Source organism: Petaurus breviceps, unplaced genomic scaffold (genome assembly GCF_028583685.1).
Source record: "Petaurus breviceps papuanus isolate PSGF00001 unplaced genomic scaffold, PetGlider_PUasm1.0 90535, whole genome shotgun sequence".
Taxonomy (NCBI): domain Eukaryota; kingdom Metazoa; phylum Chordata; class Mammalia; order Diprotodontia; family Petauridae; genus Petaurus; species Petaurus breviceps.
The window spans coordinates 4,518,915-4,542,222 of NW_027187270.1; the positions used below are offsets into that span (position 1 = coordinate 4,518,915).

The following is a 23,308-nucleotide window of genomic DNA, read 5'->3' on the forward strand; positions in this document are numbered from 1 at the left end:
GTAACTTGCCCAAGGTTACACGGCTAGTTTTTTTGTGTGGGTGTTAAGTGTCTGAGGCCGGAACCGAACTTGGGTCCTCCTGACTCTGGGGCCGGTGCTTTACTCACTGTGCCACCTAGCCGCCCCTGCTCATCATTTCTTACAGCACAGCATTATTATATGTAAGTACATGATTTAGATGTGAAGCATGATACCATAAGCAAATTAGGGGACCATGGAATAGTTTACCTGTCAGATCAATGGATAAAGGAAGAATTTCTGACCAAACAAGAGATAGATAGCATGACAGGATATAAAATGGATGATTTTGATTACATTAAATTAAAAAGGCTTTGCACAACAAAACCAAGATTAGAAGGAAAGCAGGAAATTGGCGAAAATGTTTTTACAGCAAGTTTCTCTGATAAAGGCCTCATTTCTCAAATACATAGAGAACTGAGTCAAATTTATGAGAATACAAGTCATTCTCCAATTGACAAATGGTCAAAGGATATGAAGGCAATTTTCAGATGAAGAAATCAAAGTTATCTATAGTCATATGAAAAAATGCTCTAGGGGCAGCTAGGCAGCACAGTGAATGGACACTGGCCCTGGAGTCAGGAGGACCTGAGTTTAAATCCAGCCTCAGACACTTTTAACACTTACTAGCTGTGTGACCTTGGGCAAGTCATTTAACCCCAATTGCTCTGCCTTCCCCCCTCCAAAAAGACAAAAAACAAACAAAAAAAGAAAAGAAAAAAATGCTCTAAATCACTACTGATTAGAGAAATGGAAATTAAAACTCTGAGGTACCACCTCACACCTATCAGATTGGCTAATATGACAAAAAAGGAAAATGACAAATGTTGGAGGGGATGTGGGAAAAATGAAATAATCCAACCATTCTGGAGGGCAATTTGGAACTATGCCCAATGAGCTACAAATCTGTGCATACCCTTTGACCCAGCAATACTACTACTAGGTCTGCATTCTAAAGAGATCCAAAAAAAGGGAAAAGGATGTATTCGTATAAACATATTTATAGCAGGTCTTTTTGTGGTAGTGAGGAATTGGAAATTGAGGGAATGCCCATCAACTGGGGAATGGCTGAACAAGTGGTAGTATATGATTGTGATAGAATACTATTGTGCTATGAGAAATGACGAGCAGTATGTTTTCAGAAATACCTGGAAAGACTTACACGAACAGATACGAAGTGAAGTGAGCAGAACCAGGAGAACACTGTACATAATAGCAGTAATACTGTAAGATGATCAACTGTGAATGACTTAGCTATCCTCAGCAATACAATGATCTAAGACAATTCTGAAGGGCTTATAATGAAAAATGCTATCCACCTCCAGAAAAAGAAGCAATGGAGTCTGCATGCAGATTGAAGCATACTATTTTTGGCCTTCTTTATTTTCTTTGTTTTTTTTTTTGTCTATGTTTTCATTCACAAAACGACTAGTATGAAAATGTTTTACGTGATGACACACATATAACCTATATCAAATGGCTTGCTGTCTTGGGGAGGAGAGAGAGAGAAAATTTGAAACTCAAAATTTTAAAAAGACTGTTAAAAATTGTTTTTAAGGGGCAGCTAGGTGGCGCAGTGAATACAGCACCAGCCCTGGAGTCAGGGGGACCTGAGTTCAAATCCCGCCTAAGATACTTAACACTTAATAGCTGTGTGACCTTGGGCAATTCACTTAAGCCCAATTGCCCTGCCTTCTCCCCTCCAAAAAAAAAAAAGCAAAAAAAAATGTTTTTGCATGTAACTGGAAAAATAAACTATTTAAAAAAAACATTGAAAAACAATTATGAGGTAGCTTTGGTCCTCATCACGGGCCTTGGGGAATGTGAGATGGCGATGGGTGTGAGTGAGGTGTAGGAGGGACACCTAGCTAGGCCAATGGCATGTGGGCAATAGCTCCCAACTATGAAGAACCAATGGGTCCTTTCCTGGCTCCACTGAAGAGGGAGAAAGATGGCCAGTGAGGCAACTGTACTCAGGTCAGCTCTGCTCAGTTAGAGGCTTCATTCAAAGGTTGTTATTGTGGAAATTCTATTACAAGTCCTTTTGCTTTAAAAGCTATTGCTGGAAACTGTGTTTAGTTGAAAAAAAAAGTCCACTATTTTCTGTAGCATCTTTTGTACAAAGTGATGCCTAAAAGCTTTGGAAAGGGGTGGGGGGGGGGCAAACATGCTTGGTAATCACAGTACATGGAAGCCAAACTCAGCACAGGATGGGCCCGAGGGTGGTTCGCTCATCCACTGCGGGATAATTTATGAGCCTTCCAAGCATTATTTACTCTTGAGGCACCACTCTGTGACCTCCTCTTTTGTGAAGGTGTGCCTGACCTCCACTTTGGATGAGTACCCTTTCTATTTCCCTAAGAGCTGCTTTTCCCCTCCCCTTCCCTTAGCTGGCTGGCTCCTGAAAGGAGAATGGAGACCACCTCCTGCCAAAGGTGGCTCCCTCTGGGCAGGAGAGAAAAGCTGACCTATTGGGAGAGCCCTACGAGGCATCCACCCGGAGTGAGGAGGTTGGCCATCCTGACATTTACCTCAAATGTTAGGTACATACCTCGAAATAACCGAGTCGGCCTTCAGAACCCATTATGTAGGTTGTGCAAATTTACACACATCCTTTTAAAACTCCTTATTCCTTCGGCATGTGGCACCCCTTGGGGTAATGAGTTCCACAGTCTGCGGCTTGCTGTGTAATGCAGGTACTTACTATTTATCCTTTAGCCTAAACTTTTCCCTTTCAAGCAGGCGCTGAGCAGTATCTTCCTGGTCCTAACATAATGTGTTTGGTGATCTAAATAAGCTACTGTTTCATCTAGAAGCTTATAGTCTTTAGGCAAGTTCCCACCCCTGCCTATCCCCATGGTCTTCATCTTTTCTTTCTTAAATTCTTACATGGGGAGTTCAGGAGCACTAGACACACTCTGAAATTCAGTTAGGGGCACCTAGGTGGTATTGTAGAGGCTAGAGCCCTGGGCCTAGAGTTAGGAAGATATGAATTCAAATCCAGCCTCAGACACTTATGAGTTGTGAGATCCTGGCAAGTCACTTCACCTCTGTTTGCCTCAGTTTCCTCATCTATAAAATGGGGATAATAATAGCACCTGCCTCTCAGGGTTGTTATGAGGATCAAATGAGATCATAACTGCAAAACACAATGCACAGTGGCTGGCACATAGCAAGAGCCATATAAATGTTAGCTATTATCATTATTATTGTTGTTATAGGAGACAAAATCTAAGAAAGGAGCAGCAATGAAACTGATAGCCTCAGATCTCTGGACATAAATGCATAAAGTATGAGAACAATCCGGGTAAACTGGAGATCCAAAGGACAGGAAGACCAAGGAAGAGCATCTGAATGGAGACCCACGGAGGCAGAAGCAGAAAAAAGGAAAGAACAGGCGAAGAATTTGGGAAACAGGTAATAACCCTAGCACAAAGGCAGGTTGGAACAGTGATGGGGGACTTCAGTTATCTGGACACTGGCTGGATCTATCTCTGCCAAAATTAGATTAGCTAATAATTTCTTTCCTTTTTTTTTTTTTTTGCTCCTTTTTTGAGGGCAGTTGGGGTTCAGTGACTTGCCCAAAGTCACACGGCTAGTTTTTGTGTGTGTGTGTTAAGGTCCTCCTGGCTCCAGGGCCAGTGCTCTATTCACTGCACCACCTAGTTGCCCCCAAATTTATTTATTTATTTATTTGTGTGTGTGTGTGTGTGTGTGTGTGTGTGTTTTTAGGGCAGTTGGGGTTCAGTGACTTGCCCAAAGTCACACGGCTAGTTTGTGTGTGTGTGTGTGTGTGTGTGTTAAGGTCCTCCTGGCTCCAGGGCCACTGCTCTATTCACTGCACCACCTAGTTGCCCCCAATTTTATTTATTTATTTATTTGTGTGTGTGTGTGTGTTTTTAGGGCAGTTGGGGTTAAGTGACTTGCCCAAAGTCACACGGCTAGTTTTTTTGTGTGTGTGTTAAGGTCCTCCTGACTCCAGGGCCAGTGCTCTATTCACTGCACCACCTAGCTGCCCCTCAGCTAATAAATTCTTGACTCTTTAAACAACAAAGAGACATCCTATACTGGATCTGATTCTCACCAACAAGCAAGAGCTGGTTACTGAGGGGAAGTGACTACTTGATCTTCCAATCTATGTTAGGGAAGAGGAAGAATTCCAGGAATACTCTGTCATAGGGCATATAGCCTAGATTTTGGGAGAGCAGGTTTCAGAGAGCTCATAGAAAAGATGGGTATGGATTAAAATTCTATAGGGGAAGTCAGCCAATGACCCCCAAGGCACCTCACTGGAGAATGCCAACCATTAATGATTATGATTTGGGTTTGTCCATTTAGCTAGTTCTGAATCCACTCAGTTGGAAGAATATCTACCCCACATGTCTCCATAATTTCTACCTGAATATCTAAGAAAGTTTCTAAAGTTTTCCTGAAGTCAAAGTAAACTATATCTATTGTATTTCCCTCACCTGCTAACTGTTAAAAAAGGAAACTAGGTTAGTCTGACATGACCTGTCCTTGACGAAACCAGCCTAGATCTTTGGGATTATCATTTCCTTTGTCACTAACCATCTCATTTTTGTTTGTTTGTTTTTGCTTTTTGGAGGGCAATTGGGGTTAAGTGACTTGCCCAAGGTCACCAGCTAGTTTTTGTGTTAAGTGTCTGAGGCTGGATTTGAACTTAGGCCCTCCTGACTCCAGGGCCAGTGCTCTATTCACTGCACCACCTAGCTGCCTCACTAACCATCTCTTTCAAAAGATATTCCAGAACCTTGCCAGGACTAAGAGTGAAGCTCCTTCACCCAGAGCTCACAAATTCCATTCTCTTGTCAAGACTGTGATGTTTGCTCTTCTCAATCCTATGGTAGATCTATTGTTTTCCAAGATCTTTTGAAGATCATGGAGAGTGGCTCTACAAGCCCATATTTAGCACCTGAGAAAGAGCTGGTAGAGCACAGCAAGGCAATCTCTTACAATGTCCTTACTTATCCTGTGCTCCCTGTTAGCCATTAGCTGTTTGGTGCTTTCCAGTCTAAAGACCATTCTCTTTGGCAGAGAAAAAACAAAACCAAATAAGGACTGATCAGCTCTGACTCTCCTCATTCATCTGCATCCACATTAGGCCCTAGACAACTCTCTCCTTGCTTCCTCATTAGAGCTGTTTCTCTTTGTGTCTTCAGAATTTCATTCTTAAGAACTGTCCCATCCCTCATGGGCTAACTTCCCTTAAAGAATTTTAATCCATGGGAGTCCATCGACCTATCCTTTCTTTGAGCCGTGTAATATGCTCTACTGAATTCTGGGTGCTTGGCAGACAATTCCCAGTTTTCCTTTCCTTCTGGGGAACAAATTCTAAGATGGAGAATCACTTCTCAATGTTCCCATCATTTTCACCCCAACCAGCAGTTCCTTTTTTTTTTTGATGAGCATAAGATCCAGAAGGGAATCTCCTCTACTTTCTTTTTTTTTTTTTTTTGCTTTTTTGGAGGGCAATTGGGGTTAAGTGACTTGCCCAAGGTCACATGTCTAGTTAAGTGTTAAGTGTCTGAGGCCGGATTTGAACTCAGGTCCTCCTGACTCCAGGGCCGGTGCTCTATTCACTGTGTCACCTAGCTGTCCCTTCCTCTACTTTCAAAAGATGAAATTACTATGGCATAAAATTATTAGCTGCTTCACTTTGGAGCAGATGTTTGGAGAAATTGAGTCTTCCATCACTATTATATGTTGTCTTCCCAAGCTCTATCTATTCCCTCTTTCTGTCAGGGTAGTTTATAGCAGAGGTATCACACTCCAGCCTGCTGGCCACATGTGGCCAGCAAAACTCCCAGCATGGGGAGGGGGATGTTTAACAAAATAAATAAAAATATAATACAACATAAATAATGTTAATTTTTGGTTTTCTAAATCAATACATGTACTGGGATCTGCTACCACTGGTCCAGAGTATACCCTAAGGTCAATATATTAAAAGAATAATTCTTTCTGCCATTGTATTTGCCACCAGACTTCTCCCCTATAGTTCTTGGAATTTTTCACATGTGTACAGCTTATTAAAATATAATGCTACTCTGACTCCCATTCCTTTTATGGATCCTGTTGCTTTTAAACCATTTTCTCCATTTGAAGTTTCACTGGTGCTTTTTGCTCTTACATTGCATTCATTTCTCAATGTTCCTTCCCTTCTCCCAAGACTTTCCTTGTAACAAGGATTAGAACCAATCAACACATCAACGGGGTCTGACAGATTCTTTAACATTCCACACCCATGGTCTCCCACCTTTTCACAGAGAGAGAGAAGAGGTACCTTTCCCACATCTTTCCTATATCCTGGTTGATTTTTTTTAAAGCTACCCTTTCAAAGGCATATTCCATTCATGGGTCCCGTCCTAAGTCATCTTAAGTCTCAGTGATGTAAATAAGGTCCAATTTGCCTTCCTAATTTAAGGACTCTTGTTCATCTTGCCTCTTCCAGTATTTCACGAATTTGTGGACATTCGTTCTTTTCTTGGCATTTAATCTCCTGTCTGCCTCAACTGTTCTCCTTCTTTCTACATTGTAGTGATTCTCCATCACCTTTGGCTTGGTGGAGATAGATCAGATAAAACTGCCATCTGTCTACCAGAGTTCTAACTATGCACACAGTAGGTGCTAATGGAAGCCTCACTGAGAAATAGCACTGCATACCGTGTTTCCCTGATAATAAGACCTATCCCGAAAATAAGCCCTCCCCTTACTGTGTAAGATTCCTCTAAAATAAGCCCTCTCCTGAAAATAAGCCCTATTGAGATTGCTACTGTAGTGAAGGTGATCCCCTGCGCTACACGCTACATTACGGTACCCTCTGTATGCACCGTCCCCCCCCCCCCCCGCCCTCCGGTGAAACGCACACCGCGCTCCGAGCTGCATCCAATCAGAGCTGCAGCAGTCAGTATGTCATCCTGTTCTTCCCCAGTGATTTGCTTATTGAATAAAGGTACATTTTTTTGTTCACATTTACCTGTTTATTAAAATTGCTGTCAATGTTCATTAAAATAAGCCCTCCCCTGAAAATAAGCCCTCTGGTGGTTTTCTGTCCAAAAAAAATTAATAAGACAGTGTCTTATTATCGGGGAAACACAGTAGGAGAATGAACAGTATGAGTTGAAAGAATGAGGCTTTATTCCTATTTTGTTCATATCTACGTGACCTTTAAAAAGTTAATTAACCTGTCTGTGTTTCATGTTCCTCATCTTTAAACAGAAGCCGGGAGTTTGTTTGATTTTCCCCTCTGTATTCTTTCTGGGAGCTGAGCTTATTGGCAATAAGGTGTCACAGGAGGATGTTTGGTGCCACTGCTCGGGTCTCCCCCATTAATTGGGGGGTACATGTGACACATTCAGTTGTCCCTAAGCTGTGAACACAAAGGGCCAGAAAGATGACTGCCCCGGTGGCACATTTGCTTCTTTTCACACTACAAATCTAACAGAAGGCTGCATGCTCTCCATTGGCTTGGGACATCTTGTGCTTAGGCCTTGTTTTATAGGCTCGGGCAGGAACATGATAAGGGCCACACTGAGAGAATGTGGTGGCGTCATCATGGTGGGAGAGCACATATAGAGTAATAATAGCTGACATTTTTAGAAAGCTCACTTACAAAATACTTGGCTGAATCATATCATTTGTTCCCCATCATCACGGGATCAGGATCTGGAGATAAAAGCTGGAATGAACATCAAAGGCTCTCTCTGATCCAACTCCCTCATTTACAGAGGAGGAAACTGAGGCCACTCAGAAAGGCTGAGTCAAGGCCACCCAAATAGCAAGCATCAGAGGAGGGATTTGAACCCAGGTCCTCTAGACTCCAAAGCCAGTCCTCTTTGTAGATATTGCTATCCCCACTTTATACAGGAAGAAAACTGAGGCTCAGGGTTAAGTAACCTGCCCAGGGACACATAGCTAATTGTCAGTCCTGGAACTTAAATCCAGGTCTTTGGATTCTAATTTCAACATGTATCTTTTTTAAGCCACAGCTACCTCTCCCCAAAAGATAATTATACTTTCTGTTTGTCTGATGTGTCAAAGGTTTACAAAGAGCTTTCTCCACAGCAATCCTGCGTGGGAGGTGGTGCAAATATTGTTATACCCATTTTATAAAGAAAGAAACTGAGGTTCCCAGCCTTGAAGTGAGGTGTCCATTGGTACGATGAGCCCCAGCCCTCCCATTAGTTCCTCGAGGCAGCCATCTTGCAGGCTCTAGATGCCTCTCTTCCCCACCAGTGCCAGGATGATTAGGATCACTGTGGCCACTACCCCTAATCCCTGAGCTACCAGAGGCATGTGTTCAAGGGTGCGTGGGAGGGCATGGGGTCCTAGCCTGACAAAGGAAGGGAGACGGGTCCCATCATTGGTATTCTGACTTAATCCCTCCGTCTGGGCCAAAATGTGACTCTCTATGTGGCATATTTTTCGGCCAGTCTGGGTCTCTGGTGAAAGCCCCTTAGGAGGTGGTTCGAATGCCCAGTGTCCTGGGCTGTGAGTCCAAGGGCCTGGGTTTTAATCCTGGACCACAGTAAGGCCACAGAGATGACCTCTTTGGATCTCAGTTAGCCTCCGGATAAATTGGGGCTGTGCCTAGGAGACAGCCACCTCATAGGGACTGGAGTCATTAGGGTACAGAAATGCTTCAGACACCTAGAAGAAAGGCATTACAGGGACATTCTGCTTGTTAGAGAAAAAGAGTATTAACATAGCACCCGAGATGGGAAATGAACAGAGAAAATAATGAATGCCTTTTAAAGGCAGGCTGCCTGGCTGTGACTTTCTTGAGCTTTGGGGATTGAAGAAAAGGTTATATGCTTTGAGACCTTTTGCTTGCTTTCACTGTGAAAGTCACGTGTTTTCTTTGTCTACACTAAGCAAAGTTCCCACTGGCAATAACATACATATAAAATTTGTATTCTGAGAGAGCAAAGAAGTCAATGGTTCAGAGGGTTGGTCAGGACTCCCATATGCAGTAGAAGCCCTCCGCCTCCCCCCCCCCCCCCCCGCCCCAGATTTATCGTCAGAGGACCTGTGTTTGAATCCCAGCCCTGCCAATTACTGCCTGTGTGACTTTGGGCAAATTGCTTAACCTCTCTCAGCCTCAGTTTCCTCATCTGTATAATGGATTAGATGACCTCTGTGGTCCTTTCCACTTATGATCCTCTGACCTTAGAAAGTCATCAAGCCCTGTTCTATTTCCAGACAAGAGCTAGGCCTAAACATCACTGATTGACAGGTGCTGAACACTTCTTTGGGAGAAAATACACAGCTTCCTTGGGTAAACTGTTCTGGTATCAGGTAATCTTTTGTATTGGAGGGACAATGGGTGGGAATGGAAAGAGAGCTGGATCTGGCGTCAAGATCTGGGTTCAAACCTCAGTTCTGTTGCTTCCTGTCTAAGTTACCTTGGACGAGTGACTTCTGTTCTCTAGGCCTTGGTTCTCTCCTCTATGTGATGAGGGGGTTCGACTCGATGATTTCTAGGGACACTGCTGGCTCTAGAGTCCATAATCCTATATCTGATCTACTTCCCTCCTGCTATGATTGGAAAATCATTTCAGTTTAGGAAAATTTCCTCTTTGAGAATTCTAGCTTTAGCAAAAGCAGGGATCTGAAAAAAAAAAAAAGGAGCCAGTGGGAGAAAAAGTAACAGGAGTCCCTGTGGCAGCAGCATGTGGTGAGGGGCTCCAATTCCAGGGGCCAGACCCAGGGAGCTGGCCAGTGGGAAAGAATCTGGCAGGGAGGGCTTCTTTGGAAGGCTCCAGGTTCCAAGCTGGGCCAGCTTGCCACACATCCTGACTCTCCTGTCTCCAGGGCCAGTACTCTACTCACTGCGCCACCTAGCTGCCCCACATCCTGATTCTCACACTGCACTGGGATGGCTTAGTTGGAGTCATCCTTGGGCCCGTGAGAAGAGAGCACCTGTAATTATTCACAGGGTTACTGCTGCTAATAAAGGGCTGATTATGGAGAGCTTCTCCTACAGGAATCCTCCCTCAACCCTCTGAAACGACAATAAGAATTATGACAGGAACAACAGCTCCTATTTATGGGAGTTGTCAGGTTTATGAAGCGCTTTCTCCACATATTCCTTTGGAGTTAGGAAGGTGAATATTATCTCAGATGAACAAATTGAGTTTGAGAGGTTCGTGCACCTTGTTCAGCTGGTAACGAGGCCGGCCGAGCTGAGACGGGGACATCTGCTGCCCAGCTCAGTGCTCACTCTCTCAGATTAGGGAGTCGCATTTGTATAAAGCTTTGACATTGGCCAAGCTCTGTTACACACAATAGCTCACTGGGGTTGTGCAGCAACCCTGGACACTACACGTATCTTTATCCCCAATTTACAGATGAGGAAACTGTTGCAGATGGAGACCAAGTGACTTGCCCAGAGTCACACAGTGAGTAAATGTTAGAGTCAGGATTTGAACTGAATGCCAAATCCAGCACTCAAGTCACTATAACACTAGTCACACTCTGGATCTCAGTTTCCTCATCTGGAAAATAGGGTAACTAGATTGAATGACGTCTAGCATTTATTTGAAGAAACTGTTTTTCTGTCATGGTTGGAGAGAAGCTGGAAAAGACGGAGGAAGAGGATGGGGAAAGCTTTCTTGAAGGAATTATTATGAGTTTTCTCTTGCAAGGAGGATGAAGGAACTCTTTTTAAGAGATTTTCGTTGTTATTCTGAACTAAACCGAGCCTCAGAAGGGAAGTCACTGGCCATTACCAGGAGGGTTTGGGATGACTCTCGATGTAACTGTTCTTACAGCTCAAATTTGGTAAATTGTTATCTATGTCTTTGTCTTATTAATAATTTCATTGTTGATGTATTGTATATTTAGTAATTTTAATATTTATCTAATCCTAGAAGATTAAGGCATTTAATACAGAGTATTAAAAAATCCAGAGTAACTAGGTTTCTACACTTTATTAAATAAATAATATTCTACTAACTAGTTGGGGGCTCTAAAGCTTAATTGGTTAATTGGAAGAGATATTGACATTTTATTAATGAGGAAATATACAAATGAATGAGGAAATATATGAATGAGCTACACCCACTGGTTCTCTTGATTACTGTGGAGTTCAGAATGATAAAATTAAATATGGCAGAGTCAAGTCTGGGGAGCTGAAGCTAGGGTTTTATGATAAACACCAGACATATATTGGATTTTGCCCCTAGGCTTGGTCAATGACATAAGAGAATAAAGAGGAGGCAGGAACCTGGAAGCTTGGAAGTTCCACTTCCTGCGATGACTTGCTCTAAGACAAAAAGACAAAATGGCTTTACCTCTCTTGCTCTCATCTGAGAGTGGGAGTCATCAAAGGCTGGGGTGGTGATTCACTCAGGAAAGTGATTTATGACTAGGGGGTTATGTAGATTAATGATTAACTAGGAAGTGATTCTCAAACACAGGTGGGCTACATAAAGGCATATGGCTTAGTGGTAAAATAGGGTGAGGATCCTTAAGACATGTTTTTAGAAATGGAAAACTCTGATGTTATCATCAGAAGGACAGAAGGATTTTCATCCTGCCTGCCAGTCCTGGGGAGGCAGAAGAAGGGGTATGACTTGGTCCTCAGAATATGTAACCCCCAGGGAGGAGGCACCTGCCTGGCCCCTGGGGGTGGTGGTTAGCTGTTTAGAACAGCACTGGTGGCCAGAAAGATGGGAGTCTGGCTTATCAGGCAGACATCTTGGTGCTACCCTCCACTGAGGTGTTGGCAACTATCCATCTGGCACAAAGGGGGCTGTTTCATAATCCCTAGAACTTCCCCCTTCCCCCAAAGGTTTTTTTCTCAGGCAGGGTCCTTGCCACTAATAATTTCAAACTTTTCCTAGATACTCAAGTATATTGTGGATAATGTGTTCAATCTATACAATGATTAACAGGCAATTCATTCTTATGTGGAAAGAGAAAGCACATACAGTCTGACCAAGCAGTTTATAGAATCTTCTTACCTTTTTCTATTGCGCCAGCCACAGTCACTGTGAAAAGAAAGAGGAAAAAAATGAGTATTATTTAAATAGCTCTTATCCAAATGCCCATGTCCTCAGTCTACTTTTTAAGGGAGAAATGGGAACCTGCCGGCCTGCTTGTATGAGGCAGGACAAGGATCATCCAGCCAGAGGCTTCCTCCCCTCTTGTGATCAAGAATCCTCATTCATTCATTCAATCAACTAGCCAATCTTCAAACAAGCAAAAGAGGTGGTTACATGAAAAATCTGAACTGAAAGGGGGCAATGACTTGAGTCAAGGATCTGTGACTTCCCCAATGTGGGAACACCTTCCATTTGGAGATCTAACATGAGGCCTGCAGGCCACAGGCAACACCTGGAGTAGAGAATGGCAAAACAGATAAAAATCTAACTGAGAAATGTTTAACAAAATAAATGAAAACACGGTAGAATAGAGATAATGTTAACATGTGGTTTTCTAAGGCAATATGCAGCTGGTAGGAATCTTTATGTAGTGGCCTCATTTCTATTTGAGTCTAACACCACTGTCTGAATGGATTAATGCTGGAGATACCGTGTGAAAAACTCATTCTCTAGTGGCCAAGTCACTGGAGCTGAGTCTCTGCCAGCTGAGCTGGGCTAGGCCTATGAAGTTACATTCTGTGTATCATGGGGCCCCTGGAGGGCCTAGAAGCCTTTTGGGCCCAGCTGTACCCACCAGAGTTTGTGTTCTACTGGTATGGATGTGGAGAAGCTAGGGTTCCCTGGTGGGACCAGGAGGCACCGGGGGAAGGATTTCCATGGGGCTACCAGGTCAATTTCCATGTGCTTATTCCCATGCCTGAACGCTTCAATTCTGGGTTCCTTTAAACAGCAAGCTAGTTGGCCCCTGGTCTACCTGAAGTCTCAATGAACTTACAGAACTTTTCAGGAATCTGTTTATGTCAAGTGAAGCCACCTGTTTTGGTTCCTTGCCACCTCAATGCTCTGTACTGCACTACGTGCTGAAGGGCAAGGTGGTGCTCTGGACAGAAGCCCGCTCTTAGGATCAGCAAGAGCTGGGTACAAATTCCACGCTGGCACATCCTGACTCTCTAATGCTGGGCAAGGACCTTAAGTTTGTAGTGCTCCAGCTAGTTGTCATTAGCCCACAGACTCAGAAATCTAGAGCCACAGGACCTCAGAGGTCATCTAGTACCACCCCCCCCTTTATTTTACAAAGGAGGAAACTGAGGACCAGGGAGGGAACAGTCAAAGGTGGGACTTGCTCTAAAGGCTACAAGTTACAGAGGAATTGTTGATGGGATGGAAGGACCTTCTACCCCCATCTGTTGGGAACCCAAAACTGGACTACATGGAGAGAAGTAATCTTAACTGCGACCTAAGAAATCAGGATGTTTTTTTCCCCTTAAACAATGGCCAACATTTGTGGCTACTAATATCAGCAATAAACTTCAAAAAGGGAAGGGAACGGTGTTTTAGGGAAGGGGTGGGGAACAAGTGGCCTCGAGGCCACATGTGTCCCTCTAGGTCCTCTGAATCAGTGAAATTTTTGATTCAAAGGGCTGCACTTGAGGATCTAGAGGGACACATGTGGCCTTGAGGCTGCTGGTTCCCCACCCCTGGACTAGGAGTTGCTCCTTAAGTAAGCTGCCTGGCTTCTCCCTCCCCTCATGTCCAGGTCTTTCTTTTCTTCTCTCTCTCTCTCTCTCTCTCTCTCTCTCTCTCTCTCTTTTTGGAAAAGGCCCCACAAAACTTGCCAACCAATCCATCAGCCCCCACGGCCAGCACTGGTAATGCCCAGCTTGGCAGGCCTTGGCTAAAACTGTCCTGCCTGTCTTTGGCCTCCCGCACTTCCTGCCCCTACCCGAATGTAATTACAGTTGGCTCTCCCAGTGGGAAGCAGCAAGCTTTCCAGATAATGTCTTCTCTCTTTTTCAAAGACACCTGCCTGGAGACTGACACCAGCTGCTTGATTTTGCTTCCCCCCCAGTTAGAGAACTCTGGGTCCGGCTGCTTGAAAGAAGTCCATTGAATAATTGGACAGTGAAGAAGGGAGAGGAAGCAGGAAGCTTGGATGGGCCAGCCTGGGGCTGCACCCATTTGTCCTGGCGATGGGCATCTATTCTGTTTGCTCCTGAGGGGAAAGGGAGCCCCTCAAAGTCCTCCAGAGATTGGGGCTTTTTAGGAAGGAGAACTGATGGCCATGTGTCACATCTCCATGACAAGAGTTAAGGGGACTGGGCAGGGGAGTTCCCCTGAACTATAATCCGATGAACTAAGAGGGTGATGAGCCTTTGCTTGGCACTTTTGATTATCTTTTCCATGGAGGACATTAACCCAGTAGGTGGTTCCTCATGGAGGATGGTTCTCAGTGATTAAGGATGAATTGGTTGGCTCAGACCAATGTGGGAGCAGTCATCTCCCTGGCTGCCCCATAAAAGGAAGTTTTCAATTGCAGATTTGGACTTTTTTCCTTCTTGGAGGATAGAGCACAGCCTGGCAAAACAAAGACTGGACCTAGGTGCTGGGATCAGGAGAATGCCCCCTTCCTCCCCCTCAGAAGCCACTGACTGCCTTGGGGCAGAGGCACATGGGAACTTCATATGCTTTTGCTCATGTGACCAGAGAAGGGCATTCCTGGACCCCAGAGTTATCTGTTTGGTGCGGGTCTCTCTAATAGCCCCAAGCATGTTACTCTTCTGGGGCAGGGTTAATCTAAACTAGAGGGTGGTCTCATCACCACAGGGTGGTGTTCTGAAGCTGGGGGACTATGGAACCTTGGGGAAAGGAAGCTCTCGCTAGAGAGAGGGGAGAACTGTATTGATTGTTTAGGGGCTACTTGGTCCTTTCTGTTATCTTCTCAGTTTCTACAGGTTAGAATAAAGGCAACACATGTATCCCCAACATATGTATTATTATATCGAGTGCCTGAACAAGCTGCATCTGAACTATAATCTGCTATTTCCCAGAAGCAACTCTGGGTGGTGGTAACATGAGCTAAAAAGATGGTCATTTGGGAGGGGGAGAGGGAGGGAGGGAAGCCTCCAAGACGACTCATTTTGTGGAAGCCCTGAATTTGGGGCATATCTTCTTCCACCCAATGTCACAAAGTACTCTACTAATAAACAAGCACTAATTTCTCTCTTTCCTTTTTCTTTTTAATTATAGGTGTTCTGGCTACAGAACACCTTGCCTGGTTGTCAAAGCCCTAACAGGGAGGAAAGGGACAATCTGGTACTTGGAACATGCCAGGATGAACTTGAAGCAGTAACACTTCCTTGCAAACTCTATCCTTTAGAACTACATGTCTCTAAGAAAAAAAAGTTCCATCTCCAAAAGGTTGCAGTATTTCACTTGATATTTCTGCATTTCCTCCCCCTTTTTACTGATGCCTTTTACACAGTGGGTCAGAGGTCCAAAGTATAACTTGTGTGCTACAAATGCTTTTCAAAGTGAAAAAGCTCCAAGACTCACTCTAAACTTTGACAAAATGGAGCCTTTACCACTAGGGTCTTAGCTAAGTGTAAGCTAAGACATGCTAACCCTCTGAGCATGAAGCCAGTCTGCTATGGCGAGTTCTATAATTCCCCACCCTCTTCCATCCTTCAAGCCCCAGCTCGCTTTTAGTGATTTAGACAATTGGAGACGCTTTACAGGGTCCTTTGCATACTCTTCTGTTAGTTATTTGCAGATTCTTTGGAGAATGATCTGGAAGAATAGATGTCTGTCAATTAAAACTTTTCATGAAAGAAAACACATATTAGAGGCCAACCATCACCTGGTGATGCCCCCCAAATGGGTGCACCGTGTCTGTCCCAGAGGAGCAGTAAAGGATTCAGGAGGTTTCACAAAAAGCAGAGAGGGTGATTTGCGCTCAATGCAAGGAAGAACCACTTACCGATCAGAGTTATCCAAAAGTGGAATGGGCAGCCTGGGAAGGTACTAAGACCCCCATCACTGGCTTATCTCCAAGTGAAAGTTTGCTGACCACTTGTACAAGGGATTCTCAGGTACAGATTGGACCTGAGTTCCCTTTCAACTATGAGTCTATCCTGGAGGTCTGAGTATGGAAGACTACTAATCCTCAGAATACTCAGGGTACAAGAGGTAAAAAGGTAGCAAGGAAAATCAGAAGGCTTTGGAGATGAGGACCAAATGGGAAAGCAATCAAACCAGGAGCAAGTAAGTCCCTTATGACGTCTACAACCTAAGGAGCTCAAGGAAAGAAGAAAAGATCCTCCAATCACCTCCAAAGCTTGTTCGGAAAATGTGGATTTGCTCCAATGACAGACATATTAGGGAACAATTAGAGCATCATATGAATTTTGGGGGCCACCTGATAATGCCTCATGGGCGGCATTGTCACCCACTTCTATAAGCAAACTTCAGGTGTTTTTCAAGGTAAAGGGTCATCTTTATGTGGATCTTCTGATGCAGTAAGAGCTGTGGGCAAGAGGAGGCTGGTCCACCCATAGCACCCACTGAGGCAGCCCAGGCAGAGCCGGAACTTGGACCCCCTATTTATTGTGGTACAGTCACTATTTATCGAGCATTTATGTGTTTCCTAACCATTAACACTGTGCCACCATTTTAACCCTAATTCCAAGGTTCCTATTATTTTTAATACATCACTGAGGACATTTTTCAGTGTTGTGACACTAACTCCATCTTCCCCATAAGCCCTTTGGTTTTCTTGGTGCAATCTTGCACAGTGAAGGGCTTTTTGGGAACACATATATGCATTATAGCAGAACTGACAAAAATCTTTATGACAACTCTTCTTGTAGTGGCAAAGAAATGCAAGGTAAGGGGAGGGTCCCCATAAATGGGAGATCTAAACACATTATGATATATAAATGTAATGTAATACTGTTGTGCTGTAGGAAACAGTTTTAGAAACCTAGGGAGATTTATGTGAACTGATGCAGAATGAAGTGAGCTGAACCAGGAGAATAATGTAAATTATAACATCAATACTGGAAAAACAAACATATTTGTTTTGTTTTTTCCCTAGGGTAAATATGTGTATGGGCTGGGGTAAAGGGAGAAAAAATAAATGCATGATAATTGAGAAAAAAAAATTCATAAAAAAATAACATCAGGAGACTGATGGAGTAAATTGCTCACTTATAATTCAGGGTTCTTTCTTAACTTTCTTACTTCCTGTAAATGAGGTTGGTTTTTACAATAAGTTTGAGGCAATTCAACTGTCTTTTTTTTTTTTTTTTTTGCTTTTTGGAGGGCAACAGAGGTTAAGTGACTTGCCCAAGGTCACACGGCTAGTTTTTGTGTTGAGTGTCTGAGGCTGGATCCAAACCAGGTCTTCCTGACTCCAGGGCTGGTGCTCTATTCACTGTGCCACCTAGCCACCCCACAACTGTCTTTTTATAAAAGATAACAAATTGAAAAGTTGTAGGGCTGCAGTGTGTTATACCGGAAAGAGCACCTGAGTTTGGGTTCAGTTCCAGCTCTGATACATCCTGGTGGTGTGATCATGGAGAAGTCTCAACCTCTGAGCCTCAGTTATCTGATCTGAAAAATGGGAATAATTATACTTGCACTGCATATCCCACAAATTTATTGTGAGAGAAATGTTTTCAATCCTTCCAGGATTCTATGAATGTGAACTGCTCTGAATATAATAATAATGATGACAATGATTATGACAATGTACAAACGATAGCCCTTCTTCCTGGCCCTGAACTATCCCTTAAGCTTTACTGAGTTCTTTCTGACTTTGTCTCTGATTGGCCCAAGTCAGCCAAGCACCCTCCCTTACCAGCTCCAGGGCCCTTCTGGAAGGCCAGTGGGAATGATTCCCAACTCGGGCATCCAGCAGTTCACCACTTGGCCTGGAGGCAGATCCCAAACCTGTTTTACACACAGTACAAGCAATGATTCACACTCACAAGTTCTACAGCTGCTGAAACTTGTTTCTTAGAAAATCTTCTCTGGTTCTCACTCCAGAGATGCTTTCCATTTTTCCTGACTAACCCACATAATCAGTGCCCTTTCTCATCAAATAATTCTGGGCTCTGAGTAGGATTACACCCCAGCTCCTTTATTTCTTCCTTTTAATACAGACACTGTAGCTCCCTGCCCTCCTCCAAAAGCCAAAAATAGTTATTCCTGTGCCCGACAGGATCCCGTTAATTTTCTGCAATCATGGCCCACACTTCAATAGTGCTTTCAGGTTTAGAAGACGCTTTGCTCACCACAACCCTTATGATATCGGTATGACAATAATGCTGCCTCAGTTTTACAGAGAAGGAAACTGAAGTCCCAAAAGGGGCTGCAACTTGCCCACAGATATGTAGCTAGGGAAAATCCATTGGGATTTGAAGTCAAGTCTCCCAATTCCAAGACCAAGACTCTGCATATACAGCCCAGCAGCAGTAGAAACAGTTCTCAATAGATCACTCCTGTTTTCAGTCAGATAACTTGACATTAGGGAGAATAGAAAAGAACCTACCCTTAGAGAGCTCAGGGCTCTCTCACCTTACTCCTTTCTAACAAAATCAATCCAAGACATGCAATGTGAATAATTGCAACATATTGCCAGCAGCAAGTAGTGGATGGAATATGGTGCTGGGGCTTGGGACATCAGGGTTCTAGTCTCAGCTCTGCCCCTTTACTGGCCATTCATTTCTTCTCTCTGGGCCTCCATTTTTTCTTCTGCCAAGTTAAGGGGTTGGATTAGATTGTCTGAAAGGTTCCCTCCAGATCTAGAATGTAGCACCTCTTGATGAGTGCAAATCACCAAGTCCAAAGGAAGCATATCCCAGGCTCCTGGGAGGAATGGTGGTTGGTGTCCCCTGATACTAACAATGATTAGTCATCTTTGAAAGATCATGGATGGGGTGGCTAGGTGGTGCAGTGAATAGAGCACCGGCCCTGGAATCAGGAGGACCTGAGTTCAAATCCGGCCTCAGACACTTAACACAAAAAACTAGCCATGTGACCTTGGGCAAGTCACTTAACCCCAACTTAATCCCTCCAAAAAAAGGAAGGATCATGGAGAGGTGCACTAGGCCTAAAAGAGGAAGGTAAAAGTCCTGACTTTCAAAAATGGGAAAAGAGAAGTCTGAAAACTGTAGCCTAGGAAGCTTGTGATTTCTGGCAAAATGTTATCTTGTTATTAAAGGGGTAGGTAAGGAACAATTGAAAAAGGAAAAAGTGCCCACCAAGAACCATTATGGCTTCATCAAGAACAAGCCATGCCAGATCAATCTCATTTTCTTTTTCTCACAATTACTAGAATGTTAGGTCAGAGGAGTTCTCTAGATATAGATCACCAAGATTGCTTTATTTTTAGATTTACTTTAGTAGATTACTTTAGCAAAGCCTAATCAAAACATCTCGTGCTGTTCTTGTGGATAATAGGAGAGATATGGGCTAGGTGAAGCTCTAGGCAAATGAATTTTGAATTAGCTGAATGGGTGGATCCCCAAAATGACTGTGAATGGTTTCATCTCAATCTGGAAGGAAGGAAGTTTCTAGTGGAGTTCCCTAGAGATCTGTGCTTGGCCCTGTGCTATCTAACCTTTTAATTGATGACTTGGATCAAGACACAGATGACATGCTTATCAAATTTACAGATGTTACATAGCTGGGCCAGAGAAATAACAGAATCAGAGATGATAGAGTCAGTATCTCAAAGTATCATGGCAGGCTAGAACATTGTGCTGAGTCCAGTAAGGTAAAATGTAATAGGAATAAAGGTTGATTCCAACATCTGAATTAAAAAAGTCAACTTCACAAGTACAAGATGGGGGAAGCCACAGTTCCTCTTTGGGATCTGGGAGTTTTAATAGGCTGTGAGATCATGATGAATCTATAGTGTGATATAGCACTGAAAAAAAAGGGAATATGATTTTAGGTTACATTAAGAATTAATGAATGAAAAAATTTTCAAGCACAGTAAGTGCTGGGGAAATAACTAGAAAAATAAGTCAGTTTCTACTCTCAAGGAGGTTGTGCTCTAAGGGGAGTATAATGTCTAGGGCTCGGGGAACGATGGGTCCACAGGACTCTGCTCTGGACTGACCATATGTGTAGTACTATGCTCACTAGGACATGGGTCAGTTCAAGAACATTCAGAGGAGGGTAATCACAATGCTGAAGGGCCTTAGGTTCATATCATGTAAGCATCATCTGAAGAAACTGAGTCTATGTAGTCAGGAGAAGGGATGACTGGAGGGGGCATGACAGGTGTTTGCTGTCATGGGCAAGAAAGATTTGTTCTGTTTGGCTCCAGAGCCAACAGGTTGAGGATTACAAAAAACCCAAACAAAGAAACAAAAAAATCAAATTTAGGTTTGATATAAGGGAGAAATATCAATAATCTGAGCTATCCACAAATAGAATGGGTTTCTGGGGGAGGGGGCAGTAGGTTCCCTCTCATATGAGGTCTTTAGGCACAGGCTGATCACCTGTTGTATTTGTTTTTAAAGTGGTTTCCTGGTCATACATGCTTTGCACCAGATGGCCTCTGAAGTCTCTTTCAATTCTGAGACTCTGTGATTCCAGCTTGGTTTTATGTTTAAATGGGGGGAGGGAAAGCTTTCTTTGCAATGTCCACTCAAAGCACAAAACCCCCAAATTCTAAAAGACCTTACATAACTACCCGATGTGTTAATAGTCCTTAGACAGAATGTCGACAGCATAATAGCAGTCCAGATTTCTGGACTCTTAATTTTTTCATTGAAAGGCAGAAATGGTAACGTCTGAATATAGAAAATCTCTCCTGTTATTGCATAGCCTTGATTAAACCCTCAATTTCAGCAATGAGATGGAAACCAAACTTATTTTATGCCTGACAAAGGCAATTGATTGGATTGATTTCTTTAAGAGCTCTTTTTTACATTTTCCATAATGTTTCTAAAAAGGAGCTTAGTTCCTTACACCAATCAAATTTGCAAAGATGGTGGGAGATGGAAATAATTATGTTAGAGGAGCTGCTGGAAGACAGGCACACTAATACACTATGGGTATGGGCTATGCACTGGTCCAATGATCCTGGAAAACAATTTGATATTTCACAAGAAAAGCCACAAAACTGTTTTTGCCCTTTGATACCATGATCCCTACTGTTGGGTTTATTACCCCAAAGAAGTCAATGATAGAGAGGAAGGTCTCATGCATACCAAAATATTAATAGCGACACCATTTGTAGTAGCAAGAGGCTGGAAACAAATCATGTGCCCAATGATTGGGGAATGGTTGAACAAATTACAGTATATAAATGAATGAAAAGCATGAAGCATTTCTTTATTAAGTGCTTTCTATGTGCCAATAGATATGAATATAATTGAATATTATTGTGCTATAAGGAGCAGTAAATATGAAGAGTTCCACAGAAACATGGGAAGTCACCTGTATGAACCAATGCAGCATAAAAAAAAGCAAGAGAACAATATACACATTTACAATAATGTAAACCAGAGTAATATATCAAACATAAAACCCAGGCAAGTCCAGAGTGCACCCAGAATTAGAATAAAATGGAACTGAGAAATAGCAAACAAAAGAAATAAGAACCCAATAGAACATTCATATGTTAATATATGGTTTTCTTAAGTCAATATGTGACTGCAGAGATCCTTGCGTATGGTTTAGCTGTGACGTGCAAGGAAAGAGGATCTGCAAGGCCTGCATTGAATTTCAAGGTAGAAAGGTACGCTAGTAAAGCCCCTGCTTTTATATTTGAGTATGAAAATACTGGCATAAATAAAGACAATAGAATTTGGGTAAAATCCAGTGGTTGGCGTTGGTTCCTTGAGGACTGGAGTTAAAACATAATCTTTATTTCCTATTCATAAACTGTAAGCCAGAAGTAAAAGTGATAGAGGATGTTATTTACTGCTGCTATGTTAAATTATTTTGTTTGCCTTTTTTATTTGAAGGCTCTGTGGTGGAGGATATTTATTAGGAAGTGATTCATCAAAATAAAATGCATAATATATACATAAACATATGTTTGTACATATATGCATACACAGACACAGACACACACACACAGACACACACACAGACACACACACACACACACACACACACACACACACACACATGAATGGGGTGAGGGAAATGTTTCCCTTGCTATACAGACCTGAATCATTAGGGAAAGAACCAGAAACAAGGCTGGAAAAGACAACCTCTTTCTGGGTTCTTATTTTCCCCAAACTGTCTGTGCACGACATTGCTCTCCCCAGTCTATGGGGGAAGGGAGGGCGATTATATGCGTCCCCAAATCTTGGGGATAGGGAAGAGGGACCTCAGCTATAACTGAGAGGGGGGGGGGAAGCTTGGTGTCACGAGTCATGTTGAGACCCTGAGGTGAGGGGATGGGGGACACAGCAGTGCCCTTGTATGGGGAATGTGAAGGGAACATGGTGGGATCCCAGTGTATGGGGATAATAGGGTCTCGGCTTCAAGGCAGAAAGGGCCCTTAGAGATCATTTACTACGCCCCCTCATTTTACAGATGAAGAATCCCAGGCCCAGAGCGGGCGAAGCCTCTGCAGTGCCCAAGGTCATACAGGTAGTTAAGTGGCAGATCTACTGACTCCATCCCCAGCGCTCTTTCTGGACGCAGGGAATGCGGCGGAACCTCAGTGTGAGGGACATGGGTGGGGGCGGCGGGGGAAGCAGGGAGCCCAGGTTGGGGGCACAGAATGGGTAGAAGAAAAGGGAAAGGGGGCCTAGCTTGGGGAAGAGGGGCAGACGCCTGGATCAGGCCGGTGGAGGGGGCAGAAGCTTCGGGCAAGAAGCAAGAGGCGGGGCCCCCCATGGGGACTGCACAGAAACGGGTGGGGGGCGAGGAGGCGCCCCCGCCCGCTCCCACTTACCCACGCACAGCTCGAAGACATAGGCGTAGTAGGACCACAGCACAACGAGCACGATCACGAGCACGGGCACCCAAGCCAGCATGCGGCGGCAGCACCGCAGTCCCCAGGACAGAGCCATCTTCCAGCCTCGTCGCATCCTCTGCTCTGAGCTCGGCCCAGCAGGCCTGACAGCTCTAGCGCAAAGACGGCTAGGGAGATGCAGGGAGGAAGGGCAGACGCACCAGTGCGGCGCTCTACTGCAAAGCCTGATGGGGGCTCCGCTGGCGCCACAGCGCCACCGCGCGGCCACTCCTTCGCATAGCTGGGCTACTCAAAAAAAACAACGCGCAACACGCACACACTCACACTCACAAACCAAAAATCCAACACCCAGCTGGGTGGGGCAGCCAGTGGCCGGGTCTGGAGTCAGGAACACCTGGGTTTATATCCGACCCCACACACTTACTAGCTGTGT

The 23,308-nt window shown here is 43.8% G+C and overlaps 1 protein-coding gene across 5 annotated transcripts in view; it reads right to left on the bottom strand.

Annotated features, from left to right (window-relative positions):
* Window positions 1–23,098, bottom strand: part of ZDHHC15 (zinc finger DHHC-type palmitoyltransferase 15) — an 80,497-nt gene extending 57,399 nt beyond the window's left edge. For 3 of the 5 annotated variants that reach the window (XM_069063119.1, XM_069063118.1, XM_069063117.1), the window contains exons 1-2: window positions 22,855–23,097; window positions 12,006–12,032 (exon numbers count right to left, since the gene is read on the bottom strand). In XM_069063119.1, the coding sequence (XP_068919220.1) occupies window positions 12,006–12,032; window positions 22,855–22,990 (163 nt within the window). In that variant the 5' untranslated portion in view covers window positions 22,991–23,097. Of the gene's footprint in view, window positions 1–12,005; window positions 12,033–22,854 lie in introns of all 5 variants that reach the window. The other 2 variants (XM_069063115.1, XM_069063116.1) reach the window with 1 other exon arrangement.
* Window positions 23,099–23,308: the final 210 nt, after the last annotated feature.